The sequence below is a fragment of the Lynx canadensis genome, chromosome B3, assembly GCF_007474595.2.
Source record: "Lynx canadensis isolate LIC74 chromosome B3, mLynCan4.pri.v2, whole genome shotgun sequence".
In the NCBI taxonomy this organism is placed as follows: domain Eukaryota; kingdom Metazoa; phylum Chordata; class Mammalia; order Carnivora; family Felidae; genus Lynx; species Lynx canadensis.
The window spans coordinates 131,561,803-131,586,906 of NC_044308.2; the positions used below are offsets into that span (position 1 = coordinate 131,561,803).

General features: G+C 39.8%; 1 protein-coding gene across 7 annotated transcripts in view; it reads left to right on the forward strand.

Annotated features, from left to right (window-relative positions):
* Window positions 1-24,881, forward strand: part of ZC3H14 (zinc finger CCCH-type containing 14) — a 50,506-nt gene extending 25,625 nt beyond the window's left edge. For 2 of the 7 annotated variants that reach the window (XM_030319750.1, XM_030319754.1), the window contains 8 exons: window positions 8,723-8,797; window positions 13,371-13,530; window positions 14,294-14,526; window positions 18,021-18,141; window positions 19,304-19,440; window positions 20,061-20,152; window positions 20,885-20,991; window positions 21,385-24,881. In XM_030319750.1, the coding sequence (XP_030175610.1) occupies window positions 8,723-8,797; window positions 13,371-13,530; window positions 14,294-14,526; window positions 18,021-18,141; window positions 19,304-19,440; window positions 20,061-20,152; window positions 20,885-20,991; window positions 21,385-21,391 (932 nt within the window). In that variant the 3' untranslated portion in view covers window positions 21,392-24,881. The remainder of the gene's footprint in view (window positions 1-8,722; window positions 8,798-13,370; window positions 13,531-14,293; window positions 14,527-18,020; window positions 18,142-19,303; window positions 19,441-20,060; window positions 20,153-20,884; window positions 20,992-21,384) is intronic. The other 5 variants (XM_030319751.1, XM_030319752.1, XM_030319753.1 and 2 more) reach the window with 5 other exon arrangements.
* Window positions 24,882-25,104: the final 223 nt, after the last annotated feature.

A 25,104-nucleotide genomic window follows, 5' to 3' on the forward strand; every position in this document is an offset into this window, starting at 1 on the left:
CCTGTGCAACTGCTTATTCTACATTTCTTCTTGGATCTACTGTAAATTATTTTAAGCTTATCTGAAACCTAATTACTATTTCCTGCAGTCTTCCTCATTCTAGTTAATGGCAGCACCACTCTTCTAGTTGCTCAAGCCAGAAACCTAATGCTGTTCTTTCTTTCAAGCTTAGAACCATTCCTTTCCTCTCTCTCTCTCTCTCTCTCTCTTTTCCTTTTCCCTTTTATGTTCCTTCTTCCTTCCACCTTTACCAAATCCTGTCCACGTCTACCTTCAGAGTATATTTAAATTTACCTATTCCTTATCAGTTCTGCCTCTACCATCCTAGGTTAAGCCGTCATCCGTGACTTGCCTTATCAGAATAGTGTCCTTACTGGTCTGTCTGCTTTCAAACTCAGCCTCCTACAGTCTGTTGCACACAGTAGCAAGTGTTTCTTTTAAACTGTCAGTGAGATCATGCTTCTCCCCTTCTGAGAACCTTCTGGTGGCTCCCCATTACACACCACGTATAAAAGTAAGATTCCTTCCTGATGTTGTTACCTACCACCTTCTCCCTCCGGCTGCTTTTCTTTGCTATCCACCAGATATACTTGGTGTGTTCCTCTTCCAGAGCACTCAAAGAACAGCATGTCTGAGATGCTTTCACCTTTTACCCTGGCATATTTTTTTCCTTATGTCCATATAACTCAGAAGTCATCCCTGTGAAGTGCTCTCTAGCCCCCCACTCCATAACCCACTTTTTCTAAAGCTTTATTTTTCACCATAGTACTTCTTATCTAAAAGGCATTTCATGCTTTCATAGTTCAGATATTTTTTATCCAGGCTCAGGTTATCAACATAAAACATGTTATACTTTAACATACATTTTGGGTTTTTTGAGGTTCATCTTCTTCCCCTCCCCACCAGAATGTAAGTTCTCTGACCAGGGGTGTGTGTGTGTGTGTGTGTGTGTGTGTGTGTGTGTGTGTGTTGTTCATTGCTGTGATTGAGTGCCCAGAACGGTACCAGACAGTAGGAGCTCAGTAAATCCTTGTGTCTTAATGAACGTGTTATCTCGCAGCTTTCCCAGGGTTTCTGGCTTTTCTGTTCTGCCTCACAGACAGTACTTGTCCATATATACTGTTTTCCAGAGGTTGTTGAAATCTCGTCTGCTGTGATCCCCTTCCTAACCCATGTCTTTAAATGTGTAATATAATTTGTGATTATATAAATTTTTTGTGTACTGAAATCATTTTTTACTGTGTACATTCTGTAAGTATTTGATTTACATCTATCCCCACTGTTATTGATTGGTAAGTATGTTGGAACATGTTAAAATAGGACCCTAAGGAGGATAGGGATATAAGTATTTCTAATGCAGTAAAATTTCTGGTTATTTCTCCCTCTACCTCAGTGGGTAATCTTAGAAACTCAGTTTGGAGGCCACTGTTGTATGTTGTTAGGATTTTGTCCTTCTTAAGTTCTTTACTTCATTTTTATGGACTCTCCAGAAGGAGAGGCTATGAATGCATATGCCCAGTGTATCATGTTGGACTAAAAGCATTTTGAAGGAGTCTTAGCAAAGAGAGGAGTGTTTATATTCAGACAAAAAGAAAATCTCCCCTTAGTTCTGCCGTTGCCTTCCTCAGAGGTAAGCACTGCACGTAAAACAGTTTGTAGTCGTCTTGGCATTTTTTTCATATGTATGTACATGTATGTCTTTTCTGTGAAAATAGAATTACATGTATATTTATATGCACACCATATATGTACGTATAAAATACATCACATGAGTTTCTCAGTGACATGTTTTGTTCTACTTCGTATGCCTGGAGAAAAGTATAATGACATGGTGATTAGGAGTATGGACTGAGGGAGTCAGACTGCTTAGGTGTTAATCCAGATACTGCTGCTTACTCCGTGACCTTAACCTTTCTGTACTCCACTTTCCTTAGAATATGTAAATGCCCTCTGCTGGTAGATATTTACATTGGAATCTGTGGAAGGATCTTTTCTTACTTTGCATTCTAAAGTTGGGCCGGGAACAATAGTTGATAATAGGAAGCCTCAAATGAGCTCTTTTTAGACATTTTGTTACTCTTCTGTTAGAGCCCTTTCCTGCTTCTCTCTTTGAAGTGAAATTTGCTGCCCTCTAGTGAGCCAACTGGTTTTCTTAGCGTTTGGCTAAGGATGTGCTGTTCTTCCTAATGTTTATACTATAGAGACCTGTCAGCTAGGGCTCTTAATTCTGTTGTGAGTCCAAAGCATTGTAAATTGTGAAAATTACTTTCTACCTAAAGATTTTAAGGAGTTAGATTAAATTTACAGATACAGTTGATTAATGAATAAAGATTCTTTTATAAATTTCAGTACTTTTTCTTTTTTCAGTTATTGTGAGCACCATCTCTTTAACTGGGAAACCAAAGGTTACAACTCATCATAAGAATTCTTTTGTAGAGGCTATGGGGAGCCATGTCCACCATCTTGCATCTTTGTACAACTTGTTGCTTGGCTAGTAACCAAAGTAAAAATGAAAACTAAAGCCACAGAAAGACGTTTCATGTTCTTGAATTAGAAGATTTTAATATCGTTAAGATGGTGATCCTCCCCCAAATTGATATATGAATTCAACTCCATTTATGTTAAAATTCCTGCTGGCTTTTTTGAAGAAATTGGCAACTGGTCCTAAAATTCATATGGAAACCAAAAGGACCTAGAATAGCCAAAACTACTAAAAAATAAGAAAGTTGGAGGACTTACATTTTCCAGTTGGAGAACCTATGACAGAGCAATTGACTAGCACTAGCCTAAGGATATACATACAAATTAGTAGAATCAAATTGAGAGTCTGGAAATAAACTGGTACATTTCTGGTAAGTTGATTTTCAACAAGAATGCCAAGAGAGTTCAGTGGGGAATAGATACACTCATTTCAACAAATGGTGTTGGACAACTGGATATCCACAGGCAAAGAATGAAGTTGGACCCTTACCTTATGTAAATTAACTAAAAAATGGATCCAAGACCTACATGTAAGAGCTAGAATCATAAAACTCTTAGGAAAAAAGTACATGTAAATCTAAATGAGCTTGGATTAGGCAGTCGTTTCTCAGATGTGACACTCAAAAGCACAAGCAACCAAAGAAAAAAATGGATAAATTGGACTTAATCTAAATTAAAAACTTTGGTGTTTCAAAGGATGCTATCAAAATGAAAAGATAACCCACACAGTGGGAGAAGAATCACTCATCTAATAATAGTCTATCATCAAACCAAGGCCAAGTCTTCATTTCTCTTATCTATAAATTCCTACCATACCATATTCATGCAGCTGAATTGCAGTATTACCATATATATTTTAAGAGGTCTGTGATTGTGGGTCTAATACCCTACCAACCCTCTCCCTATAAAGGATATGCTAAAAACTGTGCTGTACTATTTCAAGGGTAAATGAAACTCAAGATACTAAATAAAACAACTTAAAAATAATTTCAATCCTGAAAATTATAGTTTAATAAAGGGACAGAAATATGTTAAATTCACGTCATATCCAGGTATAAAGTACTTAATATTATAATTTTGACTTCAGATCTTCAGTGCTCCTTGTCAGATGAGGTAAATAATAGAGAATTCTCTGTGTGTCACATGTCTGCTTTCAGCCAATCAGAAGCCAGAATTATTTTGTAGGCAATAATAGGGTTTATTGTTTGGAGAGGAGCTTTAAATAGGGCTTACAAGATATACGTGGCTTCATATTAATTAAGCCTTCTTAGCTGTAGCAGAGAGAACATTGGTCTGGTTTGTTTAGCATTTTCAAGTTTACTTTTGAGTTCTGACTCCAGAAATGTACAATCCTATCTTTTTAGTTGTAGGTTTTAAGATGTTATTCACTCTTAATACTTTTTAATAACAGCCTTAATCACTTTTTATTTTTATGAAAAAATACAATGGGCTGTGAAGGAAAAATTGCCAAATATTAAGAGGGAGAGAGAATTTTATGAAAATGTCTTCAAGGTTTCCATCACCATCTTTACCGATTTTCTTCTCACCTGGGCCAATTGACTTAGGTTCTGTAACAAGTTCCTCTTGTTCACTGAATGAGCTAGACAATATTTCCCATCTTTTAAGGAAAATATCAACTGATATCAGTGAAATTAAAGGAATGAAAGCAGCAGTTTTGACAGTGGAAGCAAATCTTTCTGATTTAAATGTTAGAGTGTCACAGAATGAAGCAAAAATCTCATCTTTGGAGGTTAAAATGAATGAATGCTCAACATCAACATCTGAATGCAATAAACAGTTTGAAGATCTTCAAGAGGAAGTAGATTTTGAATCACAGTCAAGGACTACTGATGTAAAAATAATTGGTTTCCTTAGAAACATTGAAAAAGGTAAATTTTTAGTATGTGATATCTTATAGATAACCTTTGAGACAACTCACTAGTTGTCTATATATAGAGGCAGCAAGTCACAAAACTTGAACTTCATGGACCTTTAAACAGCAAAGTTGGAGTCTGTATGAATAATTTAGAAGCCTGGAAGTTACCAGTATTCTCTTTAGTGGATCTCTGTAAAATGTTTTCAAGAGAGATGAACATAGAGAAACAAAACTTGAAATGTGAGAGAATAGTCCTCTTTCATGTATCTGTCTTGTGAAATCTCTTAAAACGTGTAATTCTTTCATTGTTCATTGTGTTAAAGGGACCGGTAGTAATACTACAATTGGAAGAGCTTCCTATAACCCTAATATTTATCAGTTTCCCAAGCTGTCCTACAGAGTACAACTTGACCAAATGACATCTGTATTTGAGGTCAATTTACCAGGATTTGCTGTGTTTTTGCTATGATAATTTTGGAAGGAATTCTTTTTGGCATACCACTAAAGAGTATTATGTTAACTTCTATTTTAAAAGAAAATAGCTGATAGAATTTTGAATGGAGTATAGTTTTTAAAATGAAAAACCCCTTTTAGCGAAACATGGTAGTTGGCAGGCAGTTGCCAACTTATGTACATGTGCTGAGTGAGCAAAGTTTGTCCTTATGAAACTACTAGTAATACGTACACTAAAAAGTAGTAACAGTCATCTTACTATATTTTAGTATTTGGAACTCTGTCAATCACATCCCTTTCTACACTGTACTGTACCACTTTTGTTTTACTTTTTTGATTTTTAAGTTTAAGTGAAGTGTAGTTGACAGTGCAGTATTAGTTTCAGGTGTGCATAGTGATTTGACATTTACATACATTATGAAATTGTCACCATGATTTGTAGTACCATCTCTGACTATAACTGGAAGTTTGAACCTCTTAATCCTCTTTACCTATTTGTTCTTCCCCTACTGCAACCACTAGTTCTCTGTATCTGTGAGTCTGTTTCTGTCTTGTGTTCATTAATACTGTTTTTTAGATTCTACATATAAGTGGAAATCATATGGTACTTGTTTTTCTCTTACTTTACTTAGTACCGTCCATCTGTTGCAAATGGCAAGATACCATTCTTTTTTATGGCGGAGTAATGTTCCTGAGTGTGTGTGTGTGTGTGTGTGTGTGTGTATGTATGTGTGTGTATGTGTATCACATCATTATCCATTCATCTGTCTGTGGACACTGAGATTGCTTGCATATTTTGGTTCTTGTAAGTAATGCAGTAAACATAAGGGTGCATATATTTTTGCAAATTAGTGTTTTCATTTTCTTGGGGCAGATACCCAGAAGTGGAATTAACTGGATCCTATGGTATCTAGTGTACCGTATGTATTTCTATATTTAAGACATTTTTTTTTTGAACTTTATGGATTTATTTTGAGAGAGAGCATTTGTGTGCAGGGGAGGGGCAGAGAGAGGGAGACTGAGAATCCCAAGCAGACTCCCTGCTGTCAGTGTAGAGCCCTATGTGGGGCTCAGTCTCATGAACTGTGAGATCATGACCTGAGCCGAGATCAAGAGTTGGATGTGTAACCAACTGAGCCACCTGGGTACCGTTGGTATTTGTAGTTTTAATTTTAATTTTTAATTACTGTTTTTCACAGTGGCTGCACCAACTTCCATTCCCACCAGCAGTATGTGAACATTCCCTTTTCTCTACATCCTTGCCAAGACTTGTTATTTCTTGCCTTGTGGATACTAGTCATTCTGACAGGTGTGAGGTGGTATCTCATTTTGGTTTAGATGTTGGAACATCTTCCATTTGTTGGCTATCTCTATGTCTTTAAAAAATACCTGATTCAGCTCCTGTGCTCACTTTTTTTTCTTAAAGATTTGGGTGTTGTTTTTTTTTTTTTAATGTTCATGTATTTATTTTGAGAGAGTGCAAGGCGTGCACGAGAGTGGAAGAGAGAGAATCCCAAGCAGGCTGCACGCTTATAGCATGGAGCCATACCATGCTCAGTCTCATGAACCATGAGATGACAACCTGAGCTGAGATCAAGAGTTGGACACTTAACTGACTGAGCCACCCAGGCAACCCCTCCTCTGCCCTTGTTTTAAAAAATCAGATTGGGTTTTTTTGGTGTTTTATGAATTCTTTATATATTTTGGATATTAATTCCTTAATAGGTCATTTGCAAATATCTCCATTCAGTAAGAAGCATTGTTTTATTTATTTTTTTTAAGTTTATTTTGAGAGCAAGTGAGAATGCACTCAAGCAAATAGGGGAAGGGCAGAGAAAGAGAATCCCAAGCAGCCTCCACGCTGACGTGGAGTCCAGTGCAGGGCTTGAACCCACGAACCATGAGATCATGACCTGAGTTGAAGTCAAGAGTTGGGACCCTTAATGGACTGAGCCACCCAGGTGCCCTGCCTTTTTGTTACTATGCAGAAGCTTTTTAGTTTGATGGAGTCCCAGTTGTTTTCCTTTTGTTGCCCTTGCCTAAGGAGACAAATCCAAAGAAATACTGTTGAGAGTGATACCCAAGATTTTACTGCCCCCCCCCTTTTTTTAATGATTTCAGGTCCTATATTTAGATGTTTAGTTTATTTCAAATTTATTTTTGCATTACTGGAAGAAAGTGGTCCAGTTCCTTTTATTCTCATGTAGTTGCCCATTTTCTAAATACCATTTATTGAAGAGACTCTTTTTCCTGCTGTAGATTCTTGCCTTTTTTTATCATAGATTAATGGGGTACTTTGCACATTTTAGCACTGTTATTTCTTCCAATCCATGAGCATGTTGTATCTTTCCATTTATTTGTATCATCTTCATTTTCTTTTCATCCGACAGTTTTCTGAATATAGGTTTTTTACCTCCTTGATTAAATTTATTCCTCAATATTTTATTCTCTTTGGTGCAGTTGTAAGTGGGATTGTTTTCTCAATTTCTCATTCTGCTACTTTGTTACTAGTGAATAGAAACAGATTTCTGTATATTTTATATCTTGCAACTTTACAGAATTCATTTATTCTAATAGTTTTTTGGTTGAGTCTTTAGTGTTTTGTATATTAATCATCTGTTCCTTCCCAGTGTGGGTGTTTTGTTTTTTTTTTTTGTTTTTTTTTTTTTTTTGTCTCATGGCTAGGACTTCCTGTCCTATGTTAAATAGAGGTGGCAAGAGTGAACATCCTTGCTTATTCCTCATCTCAGAGGAAAAGCTTGTAGCTTTTCACTTTAGGATATTAGCTGTGAGTTTGTCCTTTATTATGTTGAGGAACCCTCTATATCCATTTGGCTGAGAAGGTTTGTTTATTTTTTTACTGTAGAGCGCACACAAGCCAGGGAGAGGGGCAGAGGGGAGAGAGAGAGAATTTTAAACAGGCTTCATGCTCAGTGTGGAGTACAGCGTGGGGCTAGATCCCACAACCCAAAATCAAGAGTCAGACGCTCAACAGACTGAGCCAGCCACGTGCCCCTGGTTGAGTTTTTATCATAAATGGATGTCAGATTTTGTCAGATGCTATTTCTGCACCTCTTGAGATAATCATAAGATTCTTAATCTTTGTTTTGTTACTGTGGTGTGGCATGTTGATTGTGGACATTGAACCATCGTTGCGTTCCTGGAATAAATGCCACTTGCTCATGGTGAATAATTATGTTAATGCGTTATCGATACACTTTGTAGTTTTAGATCAGGTGTGCGCCTGATAACCTCCTAAGCACTATGGTGGCGGGGGGCAGTTTGGAGAAGTGTGACTTCTTTCCATCCTATCTTTGAAGTGTAACTGTGAGGAGATTATGAACCCATTTACGAAATAATACTCCAGCTAAGTATGTTTTCTCACAAGAGATTCATGCTGCTGAAGGATCTGGGCTCCAGACCTCTGAACGTCATACTTGCTCATTGTTCTCTTCATCTCGGTCCATGCTTATAGTTTGTCTTTTGGAAACGATCAGATAACTCTGCTGTGTTTTGGTTTGCAGTTCCAGGGGTGGGGGAGTGGGTTGTAATGGTGAGAGCCCAGGTGATGGAGGGAGATGTTTCTTATTTTGATCTTGCAGTTGGCTGTCGCCTGTCAACTATGGCTCAAGCTGTGCGTCTACACAGTACCACCTCCTGGCTTTTCCAGCCTTTTACCTTTATTCTGAGGCTTTACCTCTGGTCCAAGAAAACTGGCTTCCAGACAAAAGAACAACAAGGAATTTGGTCTATAAATATTATTAAATTGCCATGTTGAAGCTATAAGTTTGTTGTTGTTTTTTTTTAAAAGACTTTAAGAACCTAGTAAGATTATTTTAGGCTTCATTTCTGGAAATATACATGTATTGTTTGTTTTTAAAACTTAGTAAAATTTGAAAATTTGTATCCTAGGAGCTCCACAGAGGCAGTTGTTATCCCGACTACAAATCGACCCAGTAATGGCAGAAACTCTGCAGATCAGTCAAGGTTGGTAATCTTAAATTTTCATCGTAATCTAGCATTTTTCAGTTGCTATTTCCATTTCTTACACCTCATTTAGTGTATTCTGTATATCTTAGATCCTGCCCTAAGATGCTATATTTAGATCTGTGAAAATATTTTAGGGCCAGGAGACAAGATCTGCATTTTCTTCATGTTATATGGTGTTCGTATGTTTCGTCTCATTCAGAATCTTTCTTGCTTTGATGTCGTTTCACCTGAGTCCCTGGAATCTGCTGGCAGTCACTTCCTGCTCCAGGGACAGTTTGAATCCCTAACCTTCTTTCCTTTCTGCCCTGCTTTGCCATTGTCTTGAGCTGCTTTTATGTTCCTTAGCCTGTTCTGCCTTATCCTCACTTCCACTTCACTTTAGAATTGCCTCACCAGGGCCACACTTGGAATTTGTTGTTCTTAGAGCCACTGTAACTTCATTGTTTGTCTGTCTCCTCCACCCCCCACAAACAGACACACATGCCACGGTCTGCTTTAGGACAGGGACTAGTGCCTTACTTATCTATGTTCTCAGTGCCCGCCCCGCCAGATGCATGTGCAGACCCTAGTAAATGTCCACTGAGTAACAGAGGGGCCATTGGTCACCTGCAGCCTTAAATTCAGAAACCTTCTTTTCTCCTGCTTCCTTTTATTTCCCCAAACCTGCCCGTTGTTGGAAGCTCTGGTGGTGCCTTGACCCCTCCCTGTGGCTCTTGCTTCTTCCCCCTTGCTCAGGCTTCCACAGTCAGTAGGTATATTTCCTTACCCCACCTACCTCTGTCTCAGCAAGAAGAACTTGTCTTCTTTCAGGGTCCCCTTCCACCCAGATGCTAGATCCTACCCAGTCGATGAACACTCGTGTCCCCATACTCCTATAATCTTAATCCTGCCCCTCTCCTGGATTCTCCTTTTTGCCTGTGAAAGTGTTTAAATACTCCCCATCCTTGATGTTGCTGTCATCTCTCAACATTCCATCCTGTTTTCCACGTAAGGGTATTTTCTTTCAAAATATTTGGCAGCTAAGCTCTGTGTGTGTTGTATCCACTTCACTGACATTTCCGCATTCTTTTTGTTTTCTTTAATTTTTCCTTTTCTCCATGGTGCACATACAGTTTGAAGCATCTAGTCCTACAAGGACTATAGCCTTTGCTTATCTCCTGTCGTGGTTTTTATTTCTGGGAGCCCTCTTGTTTCTGCATATTTCTCTTATTTATTTTTCATATACTGACTTTGTTTCATGTATGCAACAGTTTCTTTTATTTCTCTGAGGATATTAAAGATAATTTTGGGTATTTTCTCCCCTCCCTTCTTGGTCTTATTTTCTCCAGGTTGTTTGTTTTGACTGCTGTCTTTCATGACAGGTTTTCCACAGATGTCTGGGGATCCTTGGTTGTCTTATATTTATGAGTGGGTCACTCAAAAAGCTGATAGACATTCTGGGTTCATTAGTTAGGATGGAGAGCTTGTGACTTCACATTTGAATATAGATCCTGCAGTGGAGACTCGTTTGTTTTGTCTCTTTAGTTAGGGATGCCCTGATGTCACTGTTTTTAGGCCTTTCCTCTTAGACTGGTGAGCTTCTCCACAGAAAGATCTCTCAGAATAGTGGATTGGGTGCCAGTGTTCTGGAAGCGAAGTGAGGAAAAGAGGCTAGGGGAGGTACCTCAATGTTAATTACTATGTAATGTTTGCTCACACCTCCTCCCTGTTTTCAGAATGGTGTTTCTTTCAACATGCCGGCATCTCTTGGTCTAGAGACCCTCTGGTTTGGCCTTTCCAAGAGTCTTAAGTTCTGCCTGTCTCCAAGGGAGAAAATAGTCAAAGGTTATCAAGAAATCTAACTGCTTTTTAAAATTTCAGTACTATACATTTAGTTGTTGTTGTAGCACCATTCTGTCAAAGACCACGATGCTGCATTTATAGGCCTCTCCGATACTGGCCAGTGAGAAAGCACGTCTCCAGTGAGTCCAGAAAACTTCAGTTTAGGGCAACAGGTGTGGTAAGGGTCAGAAATGACAGAACAGATTTATAGTTTAGGAAGAAATAACTGCTTCTGAAATAGACACTTAAACATACCTGTATTTGCCTTGTCTTTCTCCCCACCCCTTCCCAGAGTCCCTGTGCTACCGGCTTCTCAGCCTTTGGAGAATCTTGGGATCCACATTGGAATGTCTCATTACTGGCTTAAGACTCAGCTTTTGCAGGTCTTAGCTTTTGACTTGCAAAATGTGGTTGTCTCTCCTTTTATAGTTATTTTCTTTGTGACTTTATGTTTTAATAATCTAACCCTTTATTGACATTTCTTTGGGATTTTAGGAGGAAACAAAATGCATGGGTTCAGCCTGTGGTCTTCACAGAAGATGTCCCTAACTCGTGTCTGTCTGCTTGACCCAGGTGGTAATGTTAACCTTGCAGAGGAGGTTGGTGACGCTTGTAGGACGGAAGGCTCAGTTTTCAGTGCCCACTTTTCTAAACCCTGTCATATGTGACATGTCATCTCCAGTGTTTCCTTTGGTCTTTGATCATTTGGCTTCCAGGACTTCACCATCTCTGTTCTTCTACTGATTCCATTTCATTCTCCGTTCTCATCTCCTCTCCTCCTGTCCCGCCCCTTAAAATGTTAACTTTTTCCTGTGTCCTGCCCTGAGCATTATCTTCATCTCTTCTCTCTTCTTCCAAGATGCAAACTGTTAGAGCTACTTTGCCAAGTGCAGGGTGGTGAGAAGCAGGCGGAAGCCTCGGACTGAGTTCTGTACTCTGCCTTTGCCAGCTGGGCACCTCTCGTGCCATTGAAGAGCAGCAGAGGGCATGCTGGTCTCCGTGACATGGGAGGGAGGGAAATCCGCTCCTTCCACTCCCTGTGAGGGTGCAGTGGGGATGTTGGCACTGACTGTGACACTTTGTTAATGAAACGCTTAGTTCACCTTTAGTTTGGATGCTGTTTCTCTTCTCTCTCCTCTTATTTCAACTTCGAAACTGAGAGCTCCACGAAGACTTCAAACTAAATAAATCTGAAATTGACATTTATCTTCGCTCCCCTTTCACTGTGCTCTTTGTCCCGTCCTTGTTCTCTTGGGTCCGGTTTCTCCTTCACTCCCCTCCAATCTGCATCTCTCTCCACCCTCCACCACCCTTGCAGGGAGGACGGCTCTGCTTGGTTCCCAGCATGGGAGTTGCAGGTGCAGCTTCTGTGAAGGGCCGGTGCTGATGGTGTGGAAAGGGTCTCCTCTCCCTCTTTTATGGGTTCAAATAGGACAAAGGGTGAGAATCTTTTCATTCATTCAGAGCCTCACCATCTCTTCTGGGCGCAACAACCTGGTAGCTGAGATCTAGGACTTCAGTCCATTCTTAGTACTACCTGTTTTTCTGAAAACTAGTTTGATCGTGTCACTTCCCTACCTAGAAACCTCTCGTGATTCTTTATGACTTCTAGATCAGAATCCAAACTCATTGACACATACAAGATCCTTCAGGCCTCTGCCTTCCCTGCCGCTCAGCCTGGCACACACACCCCTTCCAGCCACACCACATTTCTCAGCGGGTCTTAGATTCCTTGTGTCTTAGGAAAGCCTCTGCCTTTTTTCATGTGGTTTCCTCTGCCGGACATGTTCTGTTTATTGTCCAAGTCTCTCCCCCTGGGTTATTCCCGCTCATTCCTTTATTATCTGCTTCAAATGTCCGTCATCTGTAGGTTTTGTCTTGATTCCACAGCTGGAATAGGTTGGTTGTATTCTCCCAACGCTTTATTCCCACTCCTTTTGGATCAGCTTTTAGGATGTGCTATTCTGAAATTTTATGTACATCTGTTTTTCTATCTTCTTTGTGTACTTAGCACAGTGTTTGGTTGAATGGTGTGGATTTTGTTCTCTGTCATTTGCCTGTTAACCTTAAGTGCAGCTCTTTAACTTTCGTCACTTGATGGCATATTGATAGATCAACCATCTCTGTGCTTGTAGCGTATTTTATAAAGTAGTCAGGCTTAATAAGCATATTGTAGATGATGTGAACTCTGGTTATTAGTGTTGCCGGTCAGTGTTTTCTGTGCTGTATTTTTTTTTAAGTGCCCCTTCATCTTAAAATTCCTTTTCAATATAGTCTTCTCTGTACAACCAGGCAGAAATTATGCCAGGTGAATTCTTTTCATCAGGATGTGTTCTCTGTAAGTGATACTATGCAAAATGAACAAAACAGATTCTAGACTTTCAAGTAGTCTTTGTGTCATAATTCTAGGGAACGTGAGGATTCTTCTATGTATTTTCAGAAAATATTGTGCTTAGAGTAAGTTTATATTCATATCCCATTAGATGCCTCGTATAAGAACCTTTCTGTCCTGTAGGCAGGATGTATTCATTCAAAGTCCCAGGTAACGTGTTGTTATGAGGAGAGGAATACTTCCTTAAAAAAATGTTTGGCACAGAATTGCAGCACTATTCTGGGGTAGAACCGTTGTGATTTTCCTTTGAAAATAATTACAAATATATAAAAGATTGACATTCTTCTCACTTGTGTGATGTTGGGAATGCAAGGTATATTCAAAAGTAAACATTTATGGCCAATTTTTTTGGCTCAGATTACTATGACATGGAATCCATGGTCCATGCAGACACAAGATCATTTATTCTGAAGAAGCCAAAGCTGTCTGAGGAAATAGTAGTGGCACCAAACCAGGAGTCGGGGATGAAGACTGCAGATACCCTTCGGGTACTTTCAGGACACCTTATGCAGACACGGTAGATGGTTTCTTTTTCTTGTGTAGCTTTTTTGTGTTGATTAGATAGTGCAGGTTGACCGTTAGTTTCCAGCTCCCTTCTCCCCATCCTAGCCCCCAGTGTAGAGTGCTTTCATTGAGTCAGAAGTTAGGCTGGGCATGGTAACCCAAATTCAGTTTTCAGGGATTCTGGTTCATCTTTCTTGTTCAGAAGCCCATTAACTTGCAGATAAGTCAGTCGACGATTTAGCCCCGTAAATAAGATTCTTTTCTTTATGCACATCCAGGAAATGAAATTTAAAAGCCAGGTGATCAAAACCAGGAAATCTTTGCACAGAAAGTTAGCAGATCGGGTTGGGATGATTCTTCCCTTAGAAAATGGACTGTTCGATAAAGGAACAAACCTACAGATAGTAAAATTAGCGTAAATACAGAACTGCTGGCCATTGTGTTCTGAACACAGATGCTGATTTTTCAGCTTATTTCCATGAGACCTTATGAAGATCAAAAGGACGATGTTTAGGGCGGAGGGGAGATTGTCCTTAGTGCAGCCTGGATGATGCCGCCGCGATTGGCCGTAGCCATTGTGTGTTAGCGGAATTCATCAGGGCTGTACCTGGAAGTCCTACCAAGTCGTTTTTGTTTTTTGTTTTTGTTTTTGTTTCGTTTTTAACTGAAGAAACCAACAAGTAAGGGAGCGATAGTTCTGCTGAAGAGCACTGTAGGAGGCTCAGCGTTTTGTGTTTGTTTCCCTAATTCTCTGGTATTTTCTATCTGTCTGGCAGAGATCTTGTACAACCAGATAAACCTGCAAGTCCCAAGTTTATAGTGACGCTGGATGGTGTCCCCAGCCCCCCAGGATACATGTCAGATCAAGAGGAGGACATGTGCTTTGAAGGAATGAAACCTGTAAACCAAACTGCAGCCGCGAGCAAGGGACTCAGAGGTCTCCTCCACCCACAGCAGTTGCAGTTGATGAGCAGGCAGCTTGATGACCCAAATGGTAGCTTTGCAAATGGTGTGTTGAGAGCTCAGATTTTCCCTTTCCAGGGTGCTGGCATTGTGAAGGAAATCTGGGGCTTGTCTCTCTACCTTGAATGCATATTGGTTGGAGGCCTTGCTTTTATTTGTAATCCAGTAGTGGCCTAGTCTCTTCTCTCAGACAAAATACTAGTTCAATTTGAGACTGTCCTGTGTGTGTGTCTGGTAGTGGGCTATTACACCAGGGCCACAGTGGAGCTCGGCCGTGAGAGGCAAAAAGTGTCTCTCAGCTGTGCTCGCGAAAGGGTGAACCATCCCTCTTTCTACCCGGTGCGCTTTTTTTTCCCTGTAGAAACTGTACCTGTTACTTTCCCTTTGTAACAGCAGTAGTCTCTCCTGTAGTTAACTTGACAGAAAAATTAATTAGGATGTTGATGCTATTTTTTACCTCAATGAAATTCCCTTGAAAGGAGTTTCTCACCTACTCTGTCAAGACACTTCCTGGAGGTTTAGCAAAAACCTTATGTTTAAGTTAATATCAAAGCATAGTATTTAGAAGTGAAATGAACAGTGCTGGTAACAGTACGCTTTCAGGCAGATGAACCTCTATCACTCACTGTTCTTCTCTCGCTGGATCCAGTGGCGAGTGCACGCACTGCCGAACGCTGTCATTGGTGACAGGGAATGGTAGTCGTGTTCCTCCTGTCTTCTGAAATTTGTAGAAACACCTTCATTGGTAGGGGAGACAATTACTGAAGCGTAAAATGAATAGCATCAAAGTAAAAACAGTAATGGGTTTTGATATTCTTCCAAGTTAATGCTTTTCTTGGCAGAGACATGAAGATGTATTAAATCTCTTTTTCAGTCGATAAAAATATAATAGCCTTTAGGGGGAGATGATGAGTGAGGGAGGACGTAACTACTGTTGAAGAGAATGCTTTTTCTGCCGAGTCAATAATGTAATGTCATGGCTTTGATTAGTGGAGGGAGTTGAAAGTCTGACCCTATCAAAAGAAAGAAAAAATTTTTAATGGTACCAAGGTGCTTAAGAACTACCGTAGTCCCGCAGTACAGATTTATTGACCTTGTATATTTTGTCTAAAAATGAGAGAAAAATTGGTAGCTTATGTACGTTAGGGTCTAATTTTGTTTAAATGTAGATGTCCACATGAGGCTTTACTGATGTATATGTCATAGCAGTGACGCTCTAAATAACATGTTAGTCAAACTTCTTGCCTAGGTTTCACAAGTGCCATGGCCATTATGGAGACAGCTGTGATGAGCGGTGAGCCTCCTTTACCGCTGCTTTGATCTGGGACTCAAGTGTTTGCTTCTCAAGGATGAATCTTTGTAGTAGTTAGAACTGAAGTGAGGCCTCGCAGAGAGGCTCTGGTCTTTCTTGCTCTCCCCACTCTAAGCAGGGAGTTTGAAACTTTTGTGATTTCTTTTGCTGGCTTTTGTCCAGTGTTTCAAGGATGCTGTCAACCGCAGTCCCCCTCTGCCCCTAGCCATTAAATGGCAGCACAGATATTATGGCTTGCAATAAAAAGTGAATTTGCCTAATCTCAAACAGGAAAAGTTTTAACGGATCATGAAGTAAGTGTTGGGGAAAACCAGAGTCATGACCTCTGTATATGTGACTTAACGTTTCCATTAGATCACGTTTCCTTGTAAAGTATTTAACTTCTTTAATACAGCCCATGAGTATCTACTGCATTTTCCAGCCACTCTGCTCTTGGGTATTCTTCAATTGACCTGGGCCAAATTGACTTCATTTGGCCTGGGTTCTCACGTATATACCATAGTGTAAAGTATGTTTTTTCAGGAGGAGGGTAAGACGCATTCTCTGCAGACAGGAGGCTAGAAACACTTGAAATTGGAGAAAACTGCTCTTTCCAGCCATACGAGATTTTATTTGAGACTAAGGATACCTTTCTTGTTTTTAATGTTTTCTTTATTTTTGAGAGTATGAATGGGGAGGGACAGAGAGAAGGGGGAACTGAAGATCTGAAGCAGGCTCTGCGCTGACGACAGCAAACCCGTTGTGGGCCTCGAACTCACAAACCGTGAGATCATGACCTGAGCCCATGTCCGACACTCAGCCAACTGAGCCACCCAGGTGCCCCCAGACTAAGGATACCTTTATATACTGGTGGCTTTTACCACTTCTAAAGTAGCATGGGAAACTATATATTAGGCATAGTTTTATCTTTGATGGTCCTTCTCTGGGCTCCAGGACTGGTTTTGTGTTCCTTGTTCTCCTGTAATGAAGACTGAGATTGGGTCACTGGGTCATTAAATTCTAGTATCATAGGATACTAGCTGCTGCGCTGTTCAGGTTTGACTGGTTGCCTCTTTGGCATTTTTGTTTCATTCAATCTAAAACTCTTAAGGATGACATTATATTCTTTTTGCATAAATGAGGGAACTGAAGTTGTACTAGGTAAGACTTGCCGCAAGTGTCTGGCTCAGCTAAGTTACAGAGCCACATTTGAACTGCCTGACCTCGGGCAAGAGGACTAGAGCAATGTGGTTGAAGTGGTATTTGCTTTCATAAATGAGAATGTGAACCATAACATGTAACATCCATCCATGAGGCTTTGAGGCTTTTTTTTTTTTTTTTTTTTTTTTTAAAGCTAGGGTGTGTTGGGCTGGGAGTTGGCAGGTTATTACGGCCTTTAGGTATAATTTTATTTGGCTATTCTGTGTTTTAAATGTGCGTTAGTTGCCAGCGTTTAAAATTTATGTCACATAAGAAGGTTTTTGGTTTTCTGAATCAGGAGAGAATCTGGCAACACGGGGCTCACTTTCCCACACCCTAGTGATTGACATGGTCATTGGACATGACCTCGCAAGGGATGGCAGGGAGCCCCGTGAATGGCACAAGCACTTGCTCTCCAGGCTGCTCTTCCCCACCTTTGTTTCCTTCACACCAAGGCTTTCTGCCACCGTGCATCTCACACCCAGCCAGGCTCACTGTCAGTGGTCTGTGAGGCCCCCGTGGGTAATGGCATTTGTGACCCATTTTAGGCCAAAAACTTCTCCTCACGTTGATGTGAGTTTCTTATTAACTGGACTTAGAACTAACTGCGTATATACCTCGGTGAGTGGGAAGATTTCCGTGTTTGAACTACACCTGGTCTTGTCTGAATGTGAGAATTTGTTCACATTGTCTATCACTTTGTGTTTCCAGTTTTCCTTTCATTTGATTGGCTCCCTACTTGACGTTCTTCCCTCTCTTTCCCATTTAATTTGGCTCTGAAATAATACTGGGAATTGGGGTTTGGGGGTACTTAGCTAACCCTGAGTACTTTGCTCTTCGTGGTGAGAACTTCAGCCTACTTCCCGGTGACCTTATATAGCAGGCTGTCATCTGTGTTAACCAGATTATCGGACTCGTTTCTTTTCTGACTCTGCACCTAGAGGAATGTAAGAGTTTGAGCCTGGGTTTTGAGGGAAATGTACTAAAGGTGCTGTGTACTGAATTGATCATAATTAATGAGATACTTTTAATTCTTTTCCCGGTTCTAGCTGAGATGAGTGAACTGAGTGTGGCCCAGAAACCAGAAAAACTTCTGGAGCGTTGCAAGTACTGGCCTGCCTGTAAAAATGGGGATGAGTGTGCTTACCATCATCCTGTTTCACCTTGCAAGTGAGTAGCAGCAAGCTGATGGCTGATTTTCAGGGTTAATTCTAGATCTTAGAGCTTATTCTGGTTTTTTTCTTTCCTGTGGACAAGTTTGACCTTTGTAACTAACTGCAGTAACACTTAACCATTGCCCTCCCAGAATAGCATACGTGTGTGTGTGTTTGGCAGAGTAGAGAGATGGGGGAGAAGTCTTCTGCACGTTAAAGAGATAGGTATGTAAGTGCCCTGGTTTGTACGCATTGTGTACATACACCGCTATTAAGACATTGGAGAAAAAAATAGTCACAGGCAATGATAAAACATTTTGGACTTGGGTATAATTTTTCCTTAGAAGTTGGCTGATTCAGTGTCATGAGCTTTGAGAGGTGGCTTTTAGATTAAAACAAAAAAATTTTTTTTTGGCCCTAGAGGTGGAATCTCTCCATGTAATTTTTTTTTAACTTCAATTTTAATTTATTTTAGAGAGACACTGCAAGTGGGGGGAGAGGGGCAGAGGAAGAGAGAGAATCCTAAGCAGGCTCCACATTTATCACCGAGCCCAACACAGGGCTCAGTCCCACAACCCTGGGATCATGACCTGCACCGAAATCAAGCATTGGATGCTCAACTGAGCCACCCAGACGCTCCTCTGTGTTTTAACTTCTTTAAGGAAATTTTGATGTGAGAATGATATGGATGTCCATAGAGGGAGACCAGAGAAGGAGTCTGTTTTGTGTAGCAATGCCTTGCACATATATTGTGCCCAGTATATTGAGTTTATTCATAAAAGATTGTAGACATGGATCTGACAGAGTATGTGGTGTGAATTCTTACCATAAGAAACTGTTTTGTCTTTCATGGTGGTGGCTTGCTTGAGTCGAAAATCTGTTATTACCCTCGGCTTTCGGATAAACTTCTATGTTCTGTTTTGAAATCTGCGCTCACTTAAAAGTTGAGTTTCCCAGGGAGCCTGGCAGGCTCAGTTGGAAGAGCAGTGTGACTGTTGATCTCGGGGTTGTGAGTTCAAGCCGCATGTTGGGTGTAGAGTTTACTTCAAAAAATTGAGTTTCCCTTTTTTTCTATTCTGTGTTTCTCAAAACAAGTAGTGATGGGGTATAAGGAGCCTCTCTACAAAAAAACTGATCATGCGTTGAGAAAAGTAAATGTGACTGTTTTTGTTTTATAGAGCCTTCCCCAATTGTAAATTTGCTGAGAAGTGTTTGTTTGTTCATCCAAATTGTAAATATGATGCAAAATGTACTAAACCAGATTGTCCCTTCACTCATATGAGTAGAAGAATTCCAGTACTGCCTCTAAAACCAGGTATGTGACCCTGTGCACTACTACATTTAGGTGGAAGATGACATTTGTGATTTTATATGAGTTTATTTTTAGGAATTGTGCCAGAATCACTTAACCAGTCTTCAAAGAGCAAGTGTGTCTGTCCAGTAGCATTCTGAAGTATTTTCTCTAATATATAAATCACTTTTGAGAAAGAGGGAGAGAGAGAATCCCAAGCAGGCTCTGCTGTCGGTGTAGATCCTGCCAGGGGGCTCGATCCCATGAACCATGAGATCGTGATCTGAGCTCAAGTCAAGAGTTGGACAACGCTAAACCATCTGAGCCCCACCTCAATTTTTTTTTTTTTTTACATTTATTTTTGAGAGAGCGCAAGTGGGGGAGGGGCAGAGAGAGAATGAGACACAGAATCCGAAGCAGGCTCCAGGCTCTGAGCTGTCAGCCCAGAGCCCGACACAGGGCTCAAACTCAGGAACGGAGAGGTCATGATCCGAGCCGAAGTCGGACGCTTAACCCACTGAGCCACCCAGGCGCCCCAGCCCCACCTCATTTTAATTTTATAACTGTTGCCATAAAAACATCAGAAGACTGCATGACAGATTATTTTGCCAAATTCGATCAGTCTTTGTTCTTATCTTTGTCAGCAGTTACAACACCAGCACCACCTTCTAGTAGTCAGCTGTGCCGTTATTTCCCTGCTTGTAAGAAAATGGAATGTCCCTTCTATCATCCAAAAGTAAGAATTTTCATTTTCCCCAAAATGATTCAGTGATAACTCTTAATTCTGAGACCTGCAAGATCACTAGCAAATTGAATGTCTTGGGTATCCATGGTCCCCCCACCCACACTCCCTGGATCCTCATTTTTGTTAAGGTCATGATTTAAATTCTTTCTTGGCTGTCGGGTGAGCCACTGTTTGGCTCCTTAGGACAAGTGGTCTGAAACTAATGTCAGTATTGTGAGCTCTCAGAGTGAAGCTCCCCTTTGCTTAGTTTCCATTCTTCTCTGCCCCGAAGCCTATGGGTGTGTTTTTCTCCCACCTCGTGTCAGAAACTGCAATGATGAAATTGGTGGTGCCACTTAATACCATCCAAACTTGTCCTGTCGGTTTTCACTCTGTGTGCTAAAGATCGATGTATCTCCACCTGTTTTAGTTGCTCAGGGTGAAATGATCTGAAATTGAACCCTGAAGGCCATTATGAAAGACTTTCACTTCCCCCAACTGCATTTGGGCCATAAATGAGGGTGTCCAGTGAAGGATGGATACTGTAAGGGATGTTGGGTCAGATGTGCAGGGTGGTTAGAAGTTTTTATCATCTGCCGGATAACTTACTGTTACTCTTTGACTAGGATTTTGTGTCTTGGGGGAGGGAGGTTCATTTTTCAAGGTTTCCGTATTAAAATATTATTAGACTATATGTCTCTCTCAAATTGCCTTTTTTAAAAAATGTTGAAACTCTGTATTTAGCACTGCAGATTTAACACTCAGTGTACCAGACCTGACTGCACATTTTATCATCCCACCATCACTGTACCGCCACGACATGCCTTGAAATGGATTCGACCTCAAACCAGGTAAAGATTAGAAATCTACAGATTTGGGAGAAATGATCACTTTGATTTTTTTCTCTGCTGTTTCATTACACAGGGTCTTTTGGAAATTGTTTTACCAGTGGTTGCTTATTCACTTAGGTAATCTCCAGCTGAGATTTGCCTTCTGAATATATACTGCTTACAAATCTAACATCCGTTTTGTTAGCATTATTTCACAGAGTTTTAGTGTGGCCTGTGAAATTAAATACATGTCATTACCTTATACGATTGAATTTTTTGTAAAAAAAATCTGGTACTTATATTGTAAATCTGTCGAACAGATGTTCATTGTGTGAAAATCATCTTAATAACTAGGTGTGTGTGTATATGTATATATGGATGTAAGGCATTAATTAAAAATTTTTTTTTATTCAGTGAATGACAGTGCTACTTGGGAGAAGATTGTGGAGTTTGAAAGTTTCCATCTACTGATGAAAGATACTCTGCAGAACTTGTCAAACCTTTGAAACTTGGAATATATATTGCTTTCATAATATGAAGTTTATTGCCTATCTGAAGTGTCTAATTTTTCTAGTTTGTAAGTTTATTAAGTGGTTTTAACATTGGGTGTTTTTTGTTTGTTTTGACTGTGAAAAGACAGTTTAAAGGAAAAGCTAAATTCCATTAAAACCTTTGAGGCTTGTTTGTACACTGCAATTTCAGTCTCAGCATTTACAGTGTGGTGATATTGTCAGTGCTGATAATCCACTCCGGGGCTATGATGTTGATACATGTTTAGTAAGAGGAGCATTCTAACTCTAAAGTTGGATTGCACTCACTTTTCCCAAGGGCTATCCACTGTGAAAACAGGAGTGGCCAGAAGTGTGGAGGCAGCTGAAAAAAGTCATTCAGTCCTTTTTAATTTCAAGAGAATTTAGTTTGAAAAGCATGGCTTTTGGGCTTGAGTGATGCTTTGGTGAATGGTTCCCAAATAGCTGGTCCCTTACCAGTGTCCGGGAAAGCCAGCTGCGATGGCAAGTGCAAAACAACAGGAACAGTTCCTTCAAATGCTTTACTGTTAACATACACTTTTTAAATAAATATTTTGGGAATGCATTTTATCACAAAATTATACAAATTTTTTTTTTTTACAGTTCTATATACAGAAGGTATCAGAAAACAGACTTTAAACTCACAAGATTATACATGTATTTTCACATTCTGAAAAATAACATTTTCAGAAATCCACAGAAAATTTTTTTAATGTAAAAATTAGATTTAAATAGTATATTTTCAATGACTAATTACAGAAATCAGATGGGTAAACTGCAAAGTAGGACTAAACTTTTGGACTATTGAATCAACACCCAGTTTTCTGTGTGTGGTTTTTAAAATAGTTAAGGCAAGAAGTGTCAGATGCTTTAGAATTAAATAACGGATCACTGATTTTAAAGACTTGATGTACAGCAGTTTTTAAAAAAAAAAGCTAAAAGTTGGTTGGAACAGAGTGAACTAATGCAAAAGAGATAAAGACCCAAACATTCTCAGGACCAAATTAAACTAACTTAAAAGTTCATTAGTTATATACCCAAGGGATAATAAAACAGCATGTGTAAAAAGTCCATGTTTAAGAGCATGAAACCAGTCTGTTTTGAGGCCATTGCTTTTCCATGGGTAGAAGAAAGAACCAATTATTAAACCATTTGTAAGTTGCACTTCGCTGTGCTGATTGGTAGGGAAAGACAGAGCCCTCACGTAGTTAGGCTGGGGTGAAATGACCATTCTGCTTCAGTCTAAAAAGTTGACTCCTCTGAATTTAAGGCATTTGTTCATTCCAGTGCTACTCAAGATTGAGCTTTATGTCTTTGCAGAAGAAATTTAAGTTGTATTTATAGAAATTTTAAGACTTTTAGTAACATCATTTATAAATGGCATATAGTTGCATTTTCCTAATTTCACTACAAAGAACATAAACGGGAAACGGCCTAAGTTTGGTTCAACCATCTCACAAGTCAGTGACGTGCTAAAAGCAGGTTTTTGTTTTTTTTGTTTTTTTTTGCCATTTAATAAACACTGCCTGGGAATACATTTAAGAGTTTGTTACCTTCAGCTGCTCTGGTTTACAGGCAAGCTGAGGTTGACTCTACATCTGTTGGATAACTTGGTCTAACGTGAACCACCATGAAAAAGAACCACCAGAAGGAAAGGAACACCTGTGGCCGGTGGTGTGCAGCGAGTGGCACGAGCGTGCACGGTGTGCTTTGGCGTGCGTTTATACACAGAAACAGGACCAAATGTGCCAGGACTCTCAAGTTACAAATTCGGGAGCTTAGTCAAATACTGCACATAAAAGTAAATCTCTGGGTTAAAAAAATAACACAGGGCAGAATCTTCATAACCTACCACGGTTACTCACCTTCCCTTAGCTGATGGCTGGTACAAACAAGGTGGTTGTGGGGTAACTACTTAAAATCCACAGTTTGAGTCCTGAAGCTGACAGCAGGGATTAAGGCTGGCTTAGTAGGCTGGCCGCTGGAACAAAAACGCAGTGGAAGCATTTTTGTGCTCTATGCCTTATACTTTGTTACGGTTATTACTAGAGTTTCTACCTGTACCACGAAATGGGATTTCTCTTTAGCCAAAAGCTAGCAAACCTGGCTCAGAAGGAAAGTTTGAAAGTGCAACAGGCTCAAAAACGGGAAGGGAGAGGGTGGTTCAGGGAAATTTCTTTAATTTATTGAGCCCCTTTATAATATACATGGATAGAAATTTAATATTAGCATATTTCTAAAATTTGGCTCAATTTGGGAGAATCCATTGATGTGACTATGAGCTTATGTTTCGAGCTTAATCATGCCTTAATCAGTCCTTCAGACAACAGCTACAATTCAGAGCTTTAAAACTGACCATGTTCAATCACCGGTTAGGCTTTCTGTGATATGATTAAGCTATTTCTGTTTTTAGTATTTCCAAGGTGTTGGGCATACAAAATCGAGCTCAGGCCAAACTGAGATTTCCAGAACCTGAAGGGGTCTATTATGCTACAAAGATAATTAACACATTAAAATAATTCATATGACCAGTAGAGCATTTTAAACTTTTTCACACTTAGAAAAATATATTTTTAAATAGCAATCTACATAATCTCCAATCTTCAGGAAACTACAGACAGGCTAAACAGCAAATTCCTGAACGGCAAGTACTGATCTTTGGCAGCATTGAAGTGAATAGGGATAAAGATCTAACAGTTCAGCCCTAATCCACCAAAAAGGAATTTTAATAGACAAGTGTTACAAGTGGACCTGTATTCATTCCTTCTGGAAGTCAGCCTATGGGGTGGCATACAGCTAATTAGTAAATTTTTTAAATAGAAACAAAAGCTATAAAAACTTCCAAGAGCTACTAAATTGTTTAACTTTGTAAATGTGACCTTGAACATTTCAGTGTACATGTTAAACAGGTGTTTCTACTAGACTACATCTTTAAATATTCAGTATGCTCTCCCGGTTAACTACTACTGCTCTCTAAACCTTTAACCACTGGAAAGGACTGTTCAGCATACTACTTTCTCATTGATGAAGCTATAATCATGTTCTAGTATTTCAGCTAGAGAGAGGACTTGTGAACATTAAAGGATCGACAGCTCAACCATGAAAATGTAGTGCTCATATACTACTAACTTTGGATTTGTTCCTGAATTTAAAACTGTCAGGAGAAAAGTGTCCTTTATAAAAAGAGGTTTATTGATGCTTAAGTAGCATTATCTTCTCCGGTAAAGCTTGTGTGTGTTTCCTTAGGGAAAATAATTGTTCACCTTTTAAAAGCTGTGATCCTTTAGGGTGATGGTGTGTTTTCTTTCCTTATGTAAACACGAGGAAAAGAATAAGTCATTAAATAATGAACCTTAAAAATAAACTAGAAATTCTAAAGAAGAAAAACTGTTTGCTTAAAAAGATGAAAACTATGCAAGTTGGGTTTTTAAGGTCTTGCTTTGTTGTTGTTTTTTGAGAAGCGCGGTCCTGTCAACCTCCCCAGCAGGTCTGCCAAGTCTGCACCCTCCCCCCCCCAAACAGGGCTGGCTTTCACCAAGTGTTTTTTCCATCCTTCCTTGAAATGTAACCGTCTGGCAGTGTGTGGATTATGGACAGTTCTCCC